The 14,572-nt window shown below is 35.6% G+C and overlaps 1 protein-coding gene across 5 annotated transcripts in view; it reads left to right on the top strand.

Annotated features, from left to right (window-relative positions):
* Nucleotides 1-14,572, top strand: part of APAF1 (apoptotic peptidase activating factor 1) — an 85,609-nt gene that overhangs the window by 42,040 nt on the left and 28,997 nt on the right. For all 5 annotated transcript variants that reach the window (XM_081309983.1, XM_081309981.1, XM_081309982.1 and 2 more), the window contains 4 exons: nt 2,683-2,844; nt 6,469-6,597; nt 10,958-11,083; nt 12,928-13,047. In XM_081309983.1, the coding sequence (XP_081166109.1) occupies nt 2,683-2,844; nt 6,469-6,597; nt 10,958-11,083; nt 12,928-13,047 (537 nt within the window). The remainder of the gene's footprint in view (nt 1-2,682; nt 2,845-6,468; nt 6,598-10,957; nt 11,084-12,927; nt 13,048-14,572) is intronic.

Raw genomic sequence — 14,572 nt, forward strand, 5'->3', positions numbered from 1 at the left:
TTTATCCATTCATCTGTTGAACGGCATCTAGGTTAGTTCCATAGTTTAGCCACTGTGAATTGATGTGGTTGCGTCACTGTAGTATGCTGATTTTAAGTCCTTTGGGTATTGCTGATGAGTGGGATAGCTGGGTTAAATGGTGGGCCCATTCCAAGTTTTCTGAGATATCCCCAAACTACTTTTCATAGTGGTTGCACCAATTTGCAGTCCTACCAGCAATGTATGAGTGTGCCTTTCCCCCACATCCTTGCCAACACTTATTATTGCTTATATTCTTGATAATTTCCATTCTGACTGGAGTGAGATGAAATCTTAGAGTAGTTTTGATTTGCATTTCTGTAATTGCTAGAGATGATGAATATTTTTTCATATATTTGTTGATTGATTGCATATCTTCTTCTGAAAAGTGTCTGCTCAGCTCCTTAGCCCATTTATTGATTGGGTTATTTGTTTTTTGGTGTTAAGTTTTTTGAGTTCTTTATATATCCTGGAGGATAGTGCTCTGTCTGAGGTGTGTGTGGTAAAGATTTTCTCCCATTCTGTAGGCTCTCTCTTCACATTATTGTTTGTTTCCTTTGCTGAGAAGAAGCTTTTTAGTTGAATCCATCCCATTTATTGATTCTTCATTTTACTTATTGCACTTTAGGAGTCTTGTACAGGAAGTCAGGACCTAAGCCAACATGGTGAAGATTTGGGTCTACATTTTCTTCTTTTAGTCACAGGGTCTCTGTGTCTAAGTCTTTGATCCACTTTGAGTTGATTTTTGTGCATGGTGAGAGATAGAGATTTAATTTCATTTTGTTACATATGGATTTCTAGTTTTCCTAGCACCATTTGTTGAAGAGGCTATCTTTTTTCCAATGAATATTTTTGGCGTCTTTGTATAGTATAAGATAACCGTATTTTTGTGGGTTTGTCTCTGTGTCTTCTATTTTGTACCATTGGTTTACATGTCTGTTTTGGTACCAATACCATGCTGTTTTTGTTATTATTGCTCTGCAGTACAGTTTAAGGTCTGGTATTGTGATGCTTCCTGCTTTACCCTTCCTACTAAGGGCTACCTTGGCTATTCTGGGTCTCTTATTTTTCCAAATGAATTTCATGATTGCTTTTTCTAGTTCTTTGAAGACTGTCATTGGAATTTTAATAGAAATTGCATTAAATCTGTATAACAGTTTTGATAGTATGGCCATTTTGACTATATTATTTCTGCCTATCCAAGAGCATGAGAGATGTTTCTATCTTCTGAGGTCTTCTTTAATTTCTTTCTTTAGTGTTCTATAGTTTTCATTGTAGAGGTCTTTCACCTCTTTTTTTAGATTGATTACCAAGTATTTTACTTTTTTTGAGGCTATTGTGAATGGAGTGGTTTTCCTAATTTTTCTTGCTGTGGATTCATTGCTTATTTATAGAAATGCATTTGATTTATGGGTATTGATTTTATATCCTGCTACTTTGCTGAATTAATTTATTAGTTCTAGAAGTTTTCTGGTGGAATTTTTTGGATCTTCTAAATGTAGAGGCATGTCATCAGCAAATAATGATAGTTTGAATTCTTCTTTTCTATGCATATCCCTTTAGTTTCTTTTGTCTATCTGATTGCTCTAGCTAGTCCTTTACTTTCTTAAATCTACCAGTGGTTTCTTTGTCTTTCCTATGAATAGGGAAACAGTATGATTTCTCATTATATTCTGGCTGATGTGACTGAAGCTTCTGGCATTTATTTTCTCTTTAGTATTAGAGAAGGGTAAATATTTTAGTCCCCAGTGTCTGTTTTGCTTTAGTTAGTTTATCCAAGGTTATTGCAAGTGGCAAGATTTTGGTTTTGGCCGTATTTCTTATTCTATAGAATGCTTCTCTGAACTCAAGAAAGAATTAAAGATGTGCCTGGCCAGACAAATCAGGTTTTACTTGGGTGTTCTGCTTTGGAAGCTAAGTTCAAGTCTGAGAAGCATTGTTGTTTGTTTTTGTTTTTGTCCTTGGCCAACCCTTGGTCCAGGCATGATAGCCTTTATCATTCTTTGAAGCTGGGACTGCTTCAGATCTGGAAGGAAGATGTATCTTTTCGAAGGCCTCTGTTTTGTACCATTCAGTGGCTTTGCTCTAGAGTGAGTTCAGTGTATTTTTACCTCATTTCTCAGGAGACAGTAGTTTTCATGTCTCTAGATTATCTGGCTCCACCAAGCACACTAGGAGCCTCATTTTCTTTCGGTATCTCTGTTTCCTATTTTCAGGTCTCCTGTTGCTTTGTGGTACGCCTGGGCTTGGTCTGGGCCCTGTGCAGTCCTCTTGCTGTGCTTACTGTAGATGTGGTGCACACGTCAAGGCGGACAGCAGAGGGCAGCAGTGGCAAGTCGCTGGCATCTTCATCCTCCTGCTTCCACATTCGTCCTGTCAACACCTCCTTTAGAGCCTCCTCCACGCCAGCAAGGCTCTGCTCTCTTTTTGCTTAATTTTATGTTCTGCAGTCTGCATTTTGGGCAGTATTTTTATTTTTTTAAAATTAGGAAGGTGATCAATGAAACAGAAGTACTTAATGTAAAAGCTTTATAGAAAATCCTGTATAGAGGTAAAAGTTCATTAAGTAAAGTGAGTAAGTTCGCATGGTATTTAATCCAGGTGGAATTCTAGAGGTGTGAGTTGAGAGTAAAAACAATTATTTTTTATTTTTTAAATTTGAAGCTTTGGGATGTGAGATCAGCAAACGAGAGGAAAAGCATTAATGTGAAGCAGTTCTTCCTAAATTCAGAGGACCCTCAAGACGAGATAGAAGTGATAGTGAAATGTTGTTCCTGGTCTGCTGATGGTACTAGAATAATGGTGGCAGCAAAAAATAAAATCTTTGTAAGTATTCATAATTTAAAAATCAAATTTAGCCTGATTTAAAGAAAATTAAAATTTCTATTAATTTTTTCATTTTACATTGTTTTCTGATATAAATAAAGTCTAGCTGTGTGATTTTGGGCAGGGTTTCCCAACCTTTCATTATTGTTTAGAACCATGCTCTGGGGGATTTGGATGGCTTGTGAGAAAAGGTGTGTATAGTCACACAGGTGTGGGAAATATCATGCACTGCTTTCTCCTCTGGGAGATAAGACAGTGGGAACTAACATATTTAATACCCTGGGTAACCCTACATTACAGAAGCAATTTGTGATGTTGAGTCCACTGTTCCTCATGTATATTTAAAATGTGGAATAATTCTGCATCACTCTTCTCCTCCTCCTCCTCTTCCTTTTTTCCCCATTAATTTCAAAATGTTGATTTAGGTGATTTTTCAAAGAGCTATGTATCCCTAAAAAAATTATGATTTGGTGACTCTGATAGAAATACTCATCAACAACTGAACAAGGTTGTAAGACTTTTATAAAACAAATGAAAAGACAGTACTGTCCTTTTGTTTCCAATCTAATGAGTCTTTATATTTGTGCTGTTCAGAGTACTCACACATATAATTTCTTTTTATAGTAAATACCTAGGAGACAAAGCAGATTGCAATGACCCTATGATAATAATGAGGTAACTGAGGTTCAGAGCAGCCAAATAATTTGTCTAAGGTTGCACTGTGAATAGGATGGCCAAGTCTTCTGATTTACGGCTCACTGATAGTCTTCTAACAGTAATTTTAAAAGACTTGAATAATAAATATTATTATTTTTAAGAGCACAATTGAAATATAATATAGTTATATAAAAATTCACAGAAGGATCTGTGCATATGATTGTTATTGATCTGGTAACTGTGTTGCTGGGATCTTGGTTGGTATTTATTTTTATTCCTCTGGCAGGAAATTAAGAGGAAAACGGTCTCCTTTTGTCTTAAGTTTATTAAAGTCTTTAAGAACAGAAAGGAACTACTGCATTTGCAAGTTTCAAAGATTTCAAAATTATTCTTATTAATAAGATATGTATAATGTAAAATTTGTCTTTTTTTATTTTGGTACTGGGGATTGAACCAAGAGTTACTTAACCACTGAGCCGTATCCCCAGCTCTATTTTAAAAAAATATTTTATTTAGTGACAGTGTCTTGCTAAGTTACTCACTGAGGCTGGCTTTGAATTTGCATTTTTCCTGCATCAGCCTCCTGATCCACTGGGATTACAGGCCTGTGCCACTGATCCTGGCAAATTTATCATTTTAAAATGTACAATTCAGTGGTATTCATTATATTCATAATGTTGTATAACTTTTACCACTACATATTTCCAAATCTTTTTCATCACCCCAAACAGAAACTCCATAATCATTAAGTAATAACTCCCTGTTTGCCATTAGCTAACCCCTGATAACCTCTATCATAATCTATGAATTTACTTATTCTGGATATTTCATGTAAGTGGAATCATACAATATTGGTTTATGTGTTTCCAGCTCATTTCATTAAGCATATGTTTTCAGGGTTCATCTGCATTATAGCATATATCATAACTGCATTCTTTTTTACAATTGAATAATATTTCATTATATATATGTATATGTGTGTTATACATTCATGAACATATATATATTATATGTATAATATATCTATATAGTCCCCACATTTTATTCATACATTCATCTATGTATGGGCCCTAGGCTTTTCTCTACCTTTAGGCTCTTATAAATAATGCTGCAGTGAACATTGATGTACAAGTATCTGAGCCCCTGCTTTGATTGTTTTTTTTTTGGTACTTGGAATTGAACTCAGGGGTACTCAGCCACTGAGCCACATCCCCAGCCCTATTTTGTATTTTATTTAGAGACAGGGTCTCACTGAGTTCCTTATCGTCTCGCTCTTGCTGAGACTAGTTTTGAACTCTCTGATCCTCCTGTCTCAGCCTTTTGAGCCATTGGCATTACAGGTGTGCGCCACTGTGCCTGGCTCCATTGCTTTTGTATGTGTATCTTGGACTAGAATTTCTGGGTTATATGGGAATTCTATATTTAGCTCTTTGAGGAACCACCAGGCTTTTCCACAGAAGCTGCATCTTTTGACATTTCCACAGGCAACATACAAGGATTCCAAGTTCTCCATATCCTTGATAATACTTGTTATTTTCTTTTTTTTTTTTTAACTATAGCCTTCCCAGTAGGTGTGAAGTGGTATCTCATTGTAATTTCCATTTGCATTTTCCTGATGACCAGTGATGTTGAGCATAAGATCATTTTTTAAAAAGATTTTTTAAAGATCTAGTGAAAAAGGAAAATAACGTTACGTTGCATGAAATGCCTTCTTGTTTTAAAAACCTATAGATCTGTTTACCATGCTGAAAGAAAGCTATTGTACAATTACCCTTATGAGTATTTTGCATGTAGATCTCAATTTCTTTTTAGTTGTCCCTTTCTCCTTTTTCTTTCCCACTCTTTGGTATTGTTAATTCAACTCTGCTGTTAGGTTTTTCTTATTTTGTTCCTTCATGATTGGGACAGTTTTCTATCCAGTTTGCAAAGTTCCTATATCACTCTGGGCCACTAAGTTTTAAGAACAACCTGCTCTGGGAAACATTTAAATATGATTTCCTGTGCTTTGGCTTTGGCCCCCAAAGCTGTGCTGCTTACCATCTTACCATCTGCACATGCTTCCAGGGTTATGCATTCACTAAATCTCTTTTTCTTTTTCTATGTTTTGAAATGCTCACTGTGTTGCTCAGGCTGGCCTTGAGCTCAAGATTTTTCTGCCTCAGCCTCCTGAGTAGCTGGAATTACAGGTGTACTCACTCTACCACTTCATTAAGCTTCTTTCTGGCTCCCACTGGGAACCTCTATTTTCTTCCTGAGGACTGTGTTTTGGTCTTGAATTCCTAGATTGTATCAACATACTGTATGTATGCAGTAAGTATAAACCATCTTATCATTTGGTAAAAACTTTGAAGAGTATATTCAGCATTTAAAATTTTTCAAAAATTGAAATGAAGAAGGTTGAATTACTCAAAAATAACTTTTTGGTTAAAAAATGGGAAAATGATGAATTGTAATGTAGTAATTTGTTAGCTCTGGAGAGAAATAGAAATAATGGAGTTAATTTCATTTAGCAAGACTGTGTTCTATATTCTGATCATCTTCATTTATGAATTGCATTTTCTCTTTTGAACAGATGAGCATTGGGGAGAACTACTCTATGTTAATTTGACTAGTCCATTCATTTATTCACAAAGGTTTTTATTTCTCTTTAGGCCAGCTTGAGAGATCATCTGTGATGCATTTTCCTATACAGAAAATGTTTCAAGATGAGCAATGTTTTTAAAGTTGATGTATATTGATGTATTATCTTATTTATGATTGTTAGTAATTATGACAGTTATTATAGTAATTATGCTATAATATAAAATGTATATCTACAATGTATTAGTAATTATAGTAGTTTTTCAGGACTTACATTTTATAGTTGAAACAGGAGGAAATTCTTTTTAAAATAAATTTAGATTTAGTTTGGTATAGCTTATCTTTTAAATATTTTGCTTTCATAGATACTTCTATTTATGTTGACAGCTTTTTGATATTTATACCAGTGGCCTGTTGGCAGAAATCCACACAGGCCATCATAGCACCATCCAGTACTGTGACTTCTCCCCTCATAACCATTTGGCAGTGGTGGCTTTGTCCCAATACTGTGTGGAGGTAAGTCGTTGAATTTATTCAGTGACATCTGGGTCTCTAGAGATCCAAGGATAACAGGGAATGGGTTGCCTAAACCATTAGCTGCTCATGATGCTTTCTTGAAAAACTATAGAGTATTTTCTTCGTAGCCTAATAACCTGTAGCTTTGGAATATTGAACTATATAGCCAGCTTTAGTATTTCAACAGTGATTGGAGACTTGATTTGACAGTATAACAGGGAATGACAGTACCATTCATCAGGCATTTATTGAATTCCTAGCATTTTGCGGGGGTTGGGGAAACAATGAAATGACCACTGGTTTTCTAGGCTGAACTATATCATCTCTTGAACAGTATAAGGATAGACAAACTTTTTTCTTCTTAAAAGAAATGATGAGAGTTCAGATTCTTAGATCATTGAGTAGGATAAGATGGAAGTTATATTTAGAATTGATTAAGATAAGATTTTTATTTTTATTGCCAAGCACTAAAGAGTAAAATGACTCTTATAAATTACTATTTATATATATAATTTTGTACTTTCCTAATAAATTGTACATTCAGGGTCTGTACCTAACTAGTTTTGGAAGAATTCTACCAAGTGAGTTACTCTATTTTTTTTTTTTTGAAGTTGTCAATGGACTTTTATTTTATTTTATTTATATTTATTTTATTTATTATATTTATAAGAATCAAACCCAGTGCTTCACATATGCTAGGCAAGTGCTCTACCACTGAGCTATAATCCCAGTCTGAGTTGCTCTATTAATTTACTCAAAAGACAATGAATTGTATTTTCCCTTCAAAGATGGATTAGTTTTTCAAAGCCTTAATACTCCCTATTCCTTGGTTTGGTCTCACCATCAGGTAGTTTGAGGGGATAGGGCTTTATCTGGAAAGTAGAGAAATTCCCTTGGTTCACAGGTTCCTATTCAAGGGACACTTGACTACAGCAAATACTTCTTCAGTGTTGGGTACTTATTTCAGCAATTCTTAGTGAGTTTGCCACCTTGCCTCTTACTTTTAAGGCTTTAGGGGAGAGTTGCTAAGCTATAACCTTCAGTGTGGAGATAACAGATGAAGTAAGGCATGAGTTCTGTAAGTGCCTTCTGATTCTTTTTTTTTTTTTTTAAGTACCATGGATTGATCCCAGGGGCACTTAACCACTGAGCAACATCCCCAGCCCTTTTATTTTTTATTTTGAGATAGGGCCTCACGTAAGTTGCTGAAGCTGATCTTGAACTTGTGATTCTCCTTCTCAGCCTCCGAGTTGAGGCATGTACCACTGTACCTGGTTGCCTGCTGATTCTTTTTTTCTTTTTGGTGGTACTGAGGATTGAACCCAGGCCAGGGCCTTGTGTATGCAAGACAAGCACTCTACCAACTGAGCTATATATCCCCAGCCCCTGATTCTTCAGTACAGCAATACAAGTAACACTGAAAGACTTTCCTCTGAGAACCTGCCTGTTGTAAGCCGAGGCAGTGAATTAAAGAACTCCAGTTCTCTTATAAATTTATTTCCAATAAATTTTCTTTTTTTAGGTACCAGGGATTGAACTCAGGGGATTCAACCACTGAGCCACATCCCCCGCCCTGTTTTGTATTTTATTTAGAGACAGGGTCTCACTGAGTTGCTTAGCACCTCACTGTGCTGAGGCTGGCTTTGAACTTGGGATCCTCCTGCCTCAGTCCCTGCAGCCTATAGGATTACAGGTGTGCACACTGTGCCTGGCTCAATAAATTTTAATTTTTATATTTGATGTTACTTATCAAAATTTGCTATATATTTGCTATTTTAGTTAAATGTATACATATATTAATTTTCATGGTAGCTCAATCAGAATAAATTTTTAGATAGTTAAAAAAGAGAGAGAGAGCGAGAGAGAGAGCGCGCGCTCCAGTTCTGTTCCAGACAGTAGGAAGAAGCGAGGTGGTGTGGGCAGGGTTCTTTTGGGCAGACATCTTGAATTAGAAGAGTCAGATCTACTAGGGAACCTGAACTTTATAGATTCTCAAGGTAGATGTGGTTGGAATTTTCCCCTCTCCAAGTTTTGTCAGGATTTTTAGAAGGAGTAAAGGAGCAACCCCTCTTTCAACCTTTCCTGACACTTCTAAGACCCTTACTCTCTTGCATACATATCTTCTTCTCTCTAGAAAACAATGTCTTCCTTCTTGAAATATAGGGACTTGGCTCAGGAGGCTCTGAGTGACAAAAGAAATGAGTGGGAAGAGATGGAGAAAACAAGGAGGGAAGAGAGGAAGGAGTTTCTTTTTTTAAATGTTTTTATTAGTGCATTGTAGTTATACATAATATTGGGGTTCATTTTGACATAATCATACATGCATGGAATATAATTTGTTCCACTTCAACCCCCAGTACTTCTCCTCTCTTTCTCTCTTCTCCCCGCTTCCCTTATTCCCTTTCCTCTATTCTACTGGTCTTCAATTTATTTATAGTTTTTAAAAATTACTGCTTTATAAGTATACATACAGGTAAAATTCACATTCACTGTGATATACTCATATGTACTTAGTATAATTTGGTCAATTCCATTCTCCCCCCCCCCCACTTTTTTTTTTTGTTTTGGTCTCTGTTCCCTTCCTCTCAGTCCCCTTCCTCTGCTTCAGTGATCTCTGTTTCCATGAGACTCCCCCCCCCCTTAATTTTTGCCTAGCTTTCACATATGAGAGAAAACATTTGACCCTTGACTTTCTGAGTCTGGCTTATGTCACTTAACATAATGTTCTCCAGTTCCATCCATTTACCAGCAAATGCCATAATTTCATTCTTTATATCCATTCATCCATATCCATCAATGTGTTTACATATTTATGGCTGTGTAAAACTCCATTGTACATATACCACATTTTCTTTATCTGTTCCATCTGTTGTCAGGCTTCCAGGCTAGTTCCATAACATGGCTGTTGTGAATTGCATTGCTGTAAATATTGAAGTGGCTGTATAGCTATAGTGTGCTGATTTTAATTATTTTGTATAAATACTAAGGAAGGAGATACTGGGTCATCTGGTGGTCCCATTCCTAGTTTTTGAGGAGTCTCCATACTTCTTTTCAGAGTGATTATACTGATTTGCAATCCCACCAACAATGCATCCTTGCCAGCATTTATTATTGTTTGTATTCTCAATGATTGCCATTCTAACAGGAGTGAGATGAAATCTCAATGTAGTTTTGATTTGTATTTCCCTGATTGTTAGGATTGTTTAACATTTTTTCACATATTTGTTGGTCATTTGTATTTCTTCTTTGCAAAAAGTCTGTTTGGTTCTTTTTCCCATTTATTAATTGGGTTGTTATTATTATTGCTGTTAAGTTTTTTCAAGAGAGATTTTTCAGTTGTGGAATTGTTTTTGATTTCTGGCTTTAAGCTCCATATATCCCAGTTTAGACTCTAGAGATAAGGCAGAGGAAATTTCATATAATTAGTTTGTAACCATAGAACTAATTCACTGAATGAAAACCACTGGACGTGTGATGAAGTACTTATTTTGTCCATGCTAGATCTGAAATCATAAAGTAGGTCTGTAATCAAAGTGTAATGAGAGGAACTCAGGCACATATGGTACTTCATTAGATTGGAATGTTTTTGAGTAATTTATAGCAGAACCTAGGACAAAATACAGCTGGGCTGGTTGCAGACAAAGACAATTTGTAATAAGCATGAATAACAACAGAAATGTGTACATGTTACAGTTAGTGCATTCATTTATGGTTTTGCAAGCATTTGGGATGAAGTGGAAAATAGTCTGTATCTGGAAGCTGCTTATATTCATGCTATTATTTTTTTAGATTGATTTTTAAAAAATAGACAAACATTTATATCATTCCAAAATCAAAGTTTTATAAGAGAACTCTCACTATCATCCTTGATTCTTCTTCCCCATTATACTACCCTACCCCAAAGATAACAGTGTATAGAAGCAGATATCTGTGTGCATATATATCCATATCTGTATCTATCCATATGTTTCCATATTTATATTTCCAACTGTTTTTTATAAAAGATAGTATGTATACTCTTCTGCATTTTGCTTTTCTTCAGTTAACAATACATCCTACAGATTAGCCATTATCAGGGTGCTTTTCTCACTGCAGTTTACATAGTATTCCATCATGTGATTAATGTAGTTTTATTCATTTGGTTTCCTATGGACAAACGGTTAGATTGTTTTCAGTTTTTGCTATTAAAAATAGTCATACAATGAATAATCTTTACCACAAGACATTTTGTATTATTATAGTTTGTGGGGTTGTTTTCATGGAGGTGGTATTGCTGAGCCATACTTGCTATTTTAAGTTTTCTTTCTATATTCAAAATGTTTATGAATGTTATTTCCTATATTCTGTGTTTATTCTGTAGTTATGGAATGTAGACTCATGTGTAAAGGTAGCTGATTGCAGAGGACATTTAAGTTGGGTTTATGGTGTGATGTTTTCTCCTGATGGATCATCATTTTTGACATCTTCTGACGACCAAACAATCAGGGTGAGAAATTCTGAGATTTTCATTTTAAACATTTATGATGGTGAGTGAAACTTTCTACAACTAAGAAATTGATGGGCGATATTGGGAGAATAAAGTAGGAAGCTATGAGGTTCATATTCTTCCTGTAAAAGTGCTACTCTGTGGACTTTAATGATCTCATTCATTCAGACACTCACTGAGTATTACCATGGGTCAGGTGCTATGGGAAGTCCAATGATTAAACTGTATTTTGGTTAATTTGCATATATTACACTTGATTCCTGAGAATAATTTTTGACTCTTTCTTCTAACTTGAATTCCCATATTCTAATATATTCTGCCTTTCATTTTTCTCATCATTGTCTCAACTTTTCCATTCCTATTCCTAGGGTCTGATTATCTATTGCCTATCTTACATTAGGCTCTCCCACAGTCTTCTTTCAAGCTTTCTACATGCTGCTTTCAAGATATTTTCCTTATGTGCAATATAGTCTTGTCTTTTTTGAGTGGGGAGGATGCTATGGATTGAACCCAGGTCCTTGCATTTGCTTAAAACAAATACCCCCCCACCACTACCTATGAAATACTTCTAACGTAATCTGCCGTTAAGCTTCACAGTATGATCTCATTCTGTTCCAATCTGTCTTTCATTTTACTCCTACAGGTAACCTACATTGGACTGCTCAGATTTTCCTAAAACCCGGTAGTTTCCTGCTTTCTGTACTTTTGCTTAAGTGATTTTTATGCTTTGAATACCATATTTCCCTATATTTCTGCATTTGAAATCTTGACCATCCTATAGGTTCCCTCTAGCCTTCCTTATTTGTGGGAATGTGTCTTATATCTCTTAATGCTATATAATTCTATGTCAGTTTCTAAGAACACTTATCAAATTCTGATTTTAAGAACAGACTTAAGGGGCTGGGGTTGTGACTCAGAGGTAGAGCACTAGCCTAGCATGCATGAGGCACTGGGTTCAATCCTCAGCACCACATAAAAATAAAATAAAGATATGGTGTCCACCTATAACTAGAAAATGATATTAAAAAATTTAAAAAAAGATTAAAAGATTAAAAAAAAAGATTTAATTTACTCCCCATCTCTAGTGCTCCTCTGCTCCATGATCTATTCACACATAGATGGGTCTTTGTGTCCATGGATCCTGTTTGGCACTATGGCAGCTAATACAGTGTTTTATACAGTTTGTATCTAAAACTTATTTAGTACTTACTGTATGCCAGATATTGTGAAAAGTACTATATGTGTATTAATTTCCTAACTCTCACAACAGTCCTTTTTGAAGCTGAGGAAATAGGCACAGGAAGGTTAGTTGGGCCCAGAAAGGTCACTGCTAGTTAATGTGTCTCAGTCTTGTTGAGCTGGAACTAGAATATAAGTCATCTTACTGCTTCCTCCATCAAGAAGGTCTTCTTTAAAAACAAAACAAAAAGCTGTGTTAAGAAACACACTGTTGCAGTATGTTTAGTGATATAATTAATTTATATTCTGGTATATTCTTGTGGTCTGGTATCAAACAGTTTGAGAAGCAGCAGGTGGTGTTTATCTTTGAGTAGCATGGGTTAATAGACTGCTCAAAGTTATAACATTATGTAAAACTAGAATTCATACTGAGGCATTTTGGCTCCAGAGCCCACAACTTCTAATACTAAATGCTTCTCACTATAGCATGTGTTAGTAAATATTTATTGTTGGGTTATAATACAACATTTGGAAGTTTTCTTGTATTATAGACATTTTAATTATGAAGCGTGGCTTGTGTTTTGCTTTAAGAATAAAACTTTATATTATCTTAGAGGATGAACTTATAATATATAGTCATTTTAGTTTCTTTATATCTTAATCAGGTCTGGGAGACAAAGAAGGTATGTAAGAACTCTGCTATAGTGTTAAAGCAAGAAGTAGATGTTGTGTTTCAAGAAAATGACGTGATGGTCCTTGCAGTTGACAATATGAAACATCTGCAAGTGAGTATTTTTTTGAGAAAATAATTTGAAAAATTATTTTGGTTGAACTCAAAATTATTGTTTGTTTTGGACTTGGTGTCAGGCATAATTGTATAGCTCTAACAGATGCTCCATAGGAATTAGTTGAATAAATATATGGGTCTTGAGCTATAGCTTAGATATGCCAGCATTTAGAATTAAATTAGATGCTACTTCACTGTACCACACTTCTTTTTGATTGATATCTATGATCACATTCCTTGATTGGCATGGAGTCTTTGAGATACCATGAGGACACAATTGAACTTGTTTACAATAGTGATTTAGACATGTCTGATGGAATGTATAGAGGGATGAGCATACTAATGGAAGTATTTTTGCAGAGGAAAAATAATAAGTTCTTCGAAAGAAAAAAATTACCTTAAGTGGGGAAGGAGTCTGAGTCATCAGAACTGAGGAAGGAGCTGGACTTTGTGTACTGAAGCACATCTTTTCATTCATTCATTCATTCATTCATTCATTCATTCGTATATTTGTTCTGAATGCTTACTAGTTCTCATGAAGGAAAAGATTGTGATGTACCACTGAAAGAACTATATTGCTCAGGATCCCAAACAGTGTACTTTAGGGTGGGACACATAAAGAGGAAGGCATTTTTCAACTGATTGATAAAGGCTCCCAGAGGCCTGTTGGCAGAGGAATGGTATTTAGAAGCTCTGAATGGTAGTAACAGAGAGAGCAGATGCCTTAAAGAATATTAGCATTTAGCAGCAAGTTAGTGCTACTGGGTTGGTGTTAGGTTGGTGCCTTGAGTAAAGTTTCCTCCAAATAGAAGTCCAGTGCAGTGGGCACTGTGTTGGTAGAGAAGTCTGGAAGCGGGGGTAGTATTGTGAGCAGTAACAGCAGGAAAAAGCAAATCCGACATGGAAGATCAACACAAGAGACTGCCTTCATGGTGGCCAGACCATGCAGAACAGCTGGGTAGTGGACCTAGGAGGAGTTAGCGTAACTGAGTGACAGTGAGTTGTGGCTGAGAAAGGTGGTAAGAGCAGCAGCCAGAGAAGAGCTGGGGGTAGGTAGTGTATTCCTTCTTCCCCTGCAGATTCTTTTTCAAGATGCAACTTGAGTTCATCTTTTTTCCAGATGGATTATATTAGTGCCTTATATATTTTTTTGTTTTCTTTTTCATTTTTTAGTGGTGCTGAGGATTGAACCTAGTTGACTCTGTAATCTGTGTAACTGAAACAAATTTGCTTGCTTGTTTCATTTTGAAAAATCATTCAAGAATTTTAGATTGTGACGCTAAGGAAAAAAGGAATATCTGACAGTTGTAAGCTAGAGAAATAGTTTTCTAGATCGCATATCTTAGTTGAGTGATAAGGCAACTTTTTTGTGTGGGATTTCAAAAAGTAATTATTAGCATTTGATTATGAAATTTGGTAACCTTAGTTAAATATTACAGATTCAATCACATAAATTATGCTTATGGGTACTTCTCCAGTATCCCTTTACTCTGTGCCCCTCTCCCTTAAAAATTCTTAAAATT

This window comes from Spermophilus citellus (genome assembly GCF_964194105.1).
Source record: "Spermophilus citellus genome assembly, chromosome: 10".
Classification (NCBI taxonomy): domain Eukaryota; kingdom Metazoa; phylum Chordata; class Mammalia; order Rodentia; family Sciuridae; genus Spermophilus; species Spermophilus citellus.